The 4782-nt window shown below is 50.0% G+C and overlaps 1 protein-coding gene across 1 annotated transcript; it reads left to right on the top strand.

The window, feature by feature from the left end:
- The first annotated feature begins 494 nt into the window (after positions 1-494).
- Positions 495-2836, top strand: UBC (ubiquitin C). Its single transcript, XM_068656248.1, has 2 exons — positions 495-657; positions 1301-2836. Exon 2 carries the CDS (start codon positions 1307-1309, stop codon positions 2678-2680), a length of 1374 nt encoding a protein of 457 aa, XP_068512349.1. The 5' UTR covers positions 495-657; positions 1301-1306; the 3' UTR covers positions 2681-2836.
- Positions 2837-4782: the final 1946 nt, after the last annotated feature.

Raw genomic sequence — 4782 nt, 5'->3', positions numbered from 1 at the left:
CTGACGCCAGAGGTAACCCGTCCCTTCCCGGGGTGCCCGTGCCCCTCTCCCCGCCAGGCCCCGGGCACCGCTGGGGGACGCGAGGCGACCCCACAAAAACGACCCCAAAAGGGACCCCGGCCCCACAGCCCCTACGCGCATGCGCGCTCCCCCCGCCCCTACCGAAATCTGCCCCCGCCACAGGAGCCGCCCTAGCAACAGGGCTGACCTCACCGCGCACCAATCAGAGCTCGGCAGCGCTCGAATCTTCCAGAGTTTTCCTCGCGGTCAGCCAATCAGCACCCGCCTTCCTTACTGCTGCACCAATCAGTGCCGAGCTTCCAGTCCGTTCCAGGGTTCGTTTCACCGCACCTCCAGATCCATCCGCGCCCCCCAAAATTTGGGGGTTTCTGAGGGGCTGGGGCCTGACGCGAAGAACCCGGGACCCCCCTCGCTCCTGGAAGGGGGACGGCCGAGGAACGAAGGCGGGTGCTTCGCTCAACGGGGGTCTTTGGCTTGGGACTATTTTGAGAGGCGGAAGGACACGTCAACGTTCGGGGGCGGGGCCTCTCTGACAGGAACTGCATAAATACGGGCGGGGCTGCGTCACCGCTCACAGACACAGCTGCAGACAAAAAGGAACAGAGTTCGGAGGGAGCGGAGTCCAGGGCCGAAGACGTGAGTCGGGCGGGGGGGCGGAAATCGGGGTGAAAAGCCTTAGGTTTGTGGGCAGGGAAGTAGAAAGCGCAGCCGGGGGTTTGTCGGGCGGTGTTTCTGTATTCCTGGTCGGTGGCGGTGAGGTGCGGAGCGGCTCTAAATGCCTGAGCGATGTTACAGACAGGGTGGGGGGGGGGGTGGCCGCGTAACCGCCCGCTGAAGAAGAGGGAGCGGTTGAGGGGAAATGGCGGAGCCTGCCGTTGGCGCCGGAAGCAGGCGCTGAGTCACGGCCGGGGCGGGCGCCGGCACCGCGCTGCAGTCGCGGGTTGTTCGCCTGAAGCCCTGCGGCAGCTGCGGCCCCTGCTGGGTGCCCCTGCCGCATTGCTGCGGCTGGAAAGGGAAGGGGCTGGCAGCTGGGGGCCATCCGCCCAGAGACAACGTCAGGGGTCTCTCCTGAGGAGAGAGGCGGTTAGAAAAGATGGTTCCTTTAACAGCAACGGTTAGAGAAAGGTTATAGAACTCACTTCGTCAATAATAACAAAAAAAAAAATCTAAATACTGTTTACGTAATGCAAAATAGCAGAAGCAGTTGTATTTCAAAATCATAGTTTTGAGACTGTATTTTACTGCCTGCTTAAGGCTTAAATTTCTGTATGTTTTGTAGTTCAACATGCAGATCTTTGTGAAGACCCTGACTGGCAAGACCATCACTCTCGAGGTTGAGCCCAGTGATACCATTGAGAACGTGAAGGCCAAGATCCAGGACAAGGAAGGCATTCCTCCTGACCAGCAGAGGCTGATCTTTGCAGGCAAGCAGCTTGAAGACGGGCGCACCCTGTCTGACTACAACATCCAGAAGGAATCCACCCTCCACCTTGTCCTGCGCCTGAGAGGTGGCATGCAGATCTTTGTGAAAACCCTGACTGGCAAGACCATCACCCTTGAGGTTGAGCCCAGTGACACCATCGAGAATGTGAAGGCCAAGATCCAGGACAAGGAAGGCATTCCCCCTGACCAGCAGAGGCTGATCTTCGCTGGCAAGCAGCTGGAGGATGGTCGCACCCTGTCTGATTACAACATCCAGAAAGAGTCCACCCTGCATCTTGTGCTGCGCCTGAGAGGTGGCATGCAGATCTTTGTGAAGACCCTGACTGGGAAGACCATCACCCTCGAGGTTGAGCCCAGCGATACCATTGAGAACGTGAAGGCCAAGATCCAGGACAAAGAGGGCATTCCTCCTGACCAGCAGAGGTTGATCTTTGCAGGCAAGCAGCTGGAAGATGGACGCACCCTGTCTGACTACAACATCCAGAAAGAGTCTACTCTTCACCTTGTGCTGCGCCTGAGAGGTGGCATGCAGATCTTTGTGAAAACCCTGACTGGCAAGACCATCACCCTTGAGGTTGAGCCCAGTGACACCATCGAGAATGTGAAGGCCAAGATCCAGGACAAGGAAGGCATTCCCCCTGACCAGCAGAGGCTGATCTTTGCAGGCAAGCAGCTTGAAGATGGGCGCACCCTGTCTGACTACAACATCCAGAAGGAATCCACCCTCCACCTGGTGCTGCGCCTGAGAGGTGGCATGCAGATTTTCGTGAAGACCTTGACTGGCAAGACCATCACCCTTGAGGTTGAGCCCAGTGACACTATTGAGAATGTGAAGGCCAAGATCCAGGACAAAGAGGGCATTCCTCCTGACCAGCAGAGGTTGATCTTTGCAGGCAAGCAGCTGGAGGATGGTCGCACCCTGTCTGACTACAACATCCAGAAAGAGTCCACCCTGCATCTTGTGCTGCGCCTGAGAGGTGGCATGCAGATCTTTGTGAAGACCCTGACTGGCAAGACCATCACCCTCGAGGTTGAGCCCAGTGATACCATTGAGAACGTGAAGGCCAAGATCCAGGACAAGGAAGGCATTCCTCCTGACCAGCAGAGGCTGATCTTTGCAGGCAAGCAGCTTGAAGACGGGCGCACCCTGTCCGATTACAACATCCAGAAGGAATCCACCCTCCACCTTGTGCTGCGCCTGAGGGGTGGCCGTTAGTTACTGTGCATCTTGCTTGATGAGATTGCTGGTAGCACTTGTGTTTGCACTGTAGTCCTTCTAATGTCTTAAATTAAATGCAAGGTTAATGCAAGCTTAAGTTACTGCTGAACTGTGTGTTGAAATGCTAATAAAGTTTTCTGTTGCACATTACAATTTGTTGTCGTGTCTCAGTTCAAGCTAGTAAAATGAGTATATTTAAGTGACATGCTCACACTGGCTCTTTTCCAAGCCTCTTTTCATGGGTAATGACATAGTGGATGAAACATACATGGATTAAAGTCTTAAATTAAGCAGTAATACTATATTAATTCTGCTTAGAATTTAACACAGTTTATTTCCAGGAAGGATAGTGCATTCTGTTAAAGGCTCCAGAAATCCAATACCAAACCAAGTGAAGGTTGTATGACTCAATTCAGTGGGGTGGATTTACTGTAGTTTGTAAACTGCAGTGTGAGTAAATGATTACATTGCCTGGCACTGACATGAGGTGAGTTCCCACTTTAACTGTTGTGTAAGCTATGTAAGTAAATTTGCTAGTTAGGCATTTTTTAATAAACTGCAGTTTCACTATTCCAGAAGTGACCAAAGTGAAGTGTATAAAGGGAGGTGGGGTGTTCCACTACTGAACAGCTGGAAGGATGAACTGCAGCAAGTGCTTTTGCTGACTTGCAGACAGTTTGAAGGCCTGTCTAGCTAGTTAGCTCTGGAAATGGCTGCCTTGAATGGTGAAGCATTGGGTAAAAGGGTGTCCTTGGGTTGAGTACTAGCATTTTACAGAAGCATTTTTAGTGCTAAAAGCTGGAGAGCACGGAAGGGCTTTTTAATGGGGGTGTGTCAAAGGATCTTCCCTCCAAATGGGTGTGGGGAGATTCAAGGTGATGTTGAGACTGGTTTAGTTCAATGTATAATGGTGGGTCTTAAAAAGGGAGTGTAGCCATTCAGGTGCCCTTCTATGTAGCCTTGCTGAGGTTGTAAGGATCGTGGCTTTCAAGGTATTTACTGAATTTTGAAAGCTGTTTAGCTGTTCAAAGTGAGTTTCGGTACCTGTCTACGTGGTGCTGTGCTGGTGCACTTCGTTCCTTACTGCTACCACGTTACACACCATCTAGACTTTCTTGTCCACTTTAGTGCCCTAGCTTGTTCCACTTGAATTTCAATTTAATGTTACTGAACATCTGTTGCAGATGCCTGGTATAGTAATGCACCCATATTAGCAGTGTGTTCTTAATAAGGATGTAATCATAAAGAAAAAAAAAGTTAAGCTGCCCATTGTAACCAAGTGAAGTATTGCTGGTTACAGGGCTGATAGTTTTTTAGCAACATTTCATTCCCTGACTGCTAGATGTAGCTGTGCTAGCAGAAACCTGAGTTCAAAGAACAATTGCTATTTCTATCAAAGATGCTTTCCTTCAATTACCTGATTTCCTGCAATACCTTTTTCTTTAATATTTTATTGATTTTGTGCTTTTTATACTTTAGACACTTCAGAGTGTCTTTAATAGCCCAGCTGTCCTTAGTGGACAAATTCCATGAGCAATTTACAGTCCAGAGGGGACATGGCCCTAAATAAATTTACATTACTTATCTTTCTGCTCCTGATTTGCTCTATGGTAAAACCAGCTGCTTTATCGTTCATGGCTCATAATTAATAGATGCCATTTCTCAATTCTTTTAATAATTAAACTGTGCTGCATGGTTACAGATGCAGTTGCTAACTAATCAGATAATGAAGGCTGCAGGTTCAAGGGTATTTGGGTTCTGGTTAGACAGAATTCAGTAAGTGGCAGGTGTCTTTTTTTTTGCTTTTTTCCTTTTTTTTTTTCTTTTTCTTTTTTTCCCCCAGAGTTGCTTACTGAACGAGAACTGTTGCTGAAGTGTTCAAATGCAGTGTACAATGCAGACACCCTCTGCAAGAGCAGAGACTGAGAACGTGGTGTGTAGACATCAGAGCAGGTCTGCACCAGATTCCCCAGCGTATGTTCACTCCACTTTTTCTCTGCCCAAACCAAGCCTCTGTTGAGCCGTTGCCACTGCTGTTAGTGGATGGCTCACCAGCAGAGCCACACGTACAGATCCTGCTTCAGGCTGTTGTTGCACCC

This window comes from Anas acuta, chromosome 19 (genome assembly GCF_963932015.1).
Source record: "Anas acuta chromosome 19, bAnaAcu1.1, whole genome shotgun sequence".
Taxonomy (NCBI): Eukaryota; Metazoa; Chordata; class Aves; order Anseriformes; family Anatidae; genus Anas; species Anas acuta.
Note: the sequence above shows the minus strand (reverse complement) of the source record. Positions and strands in the feature narration are given on the sequence as shown.

Excerpts from the sequence above, each read along its gene's own strand:
- UBC (XM_068656248.1), top strand. The coding sequence starts at position 1,307 with ATGCAGATCTTTGTGAAGACCCTGACTGGCAAGACCATCACTCTCGAG.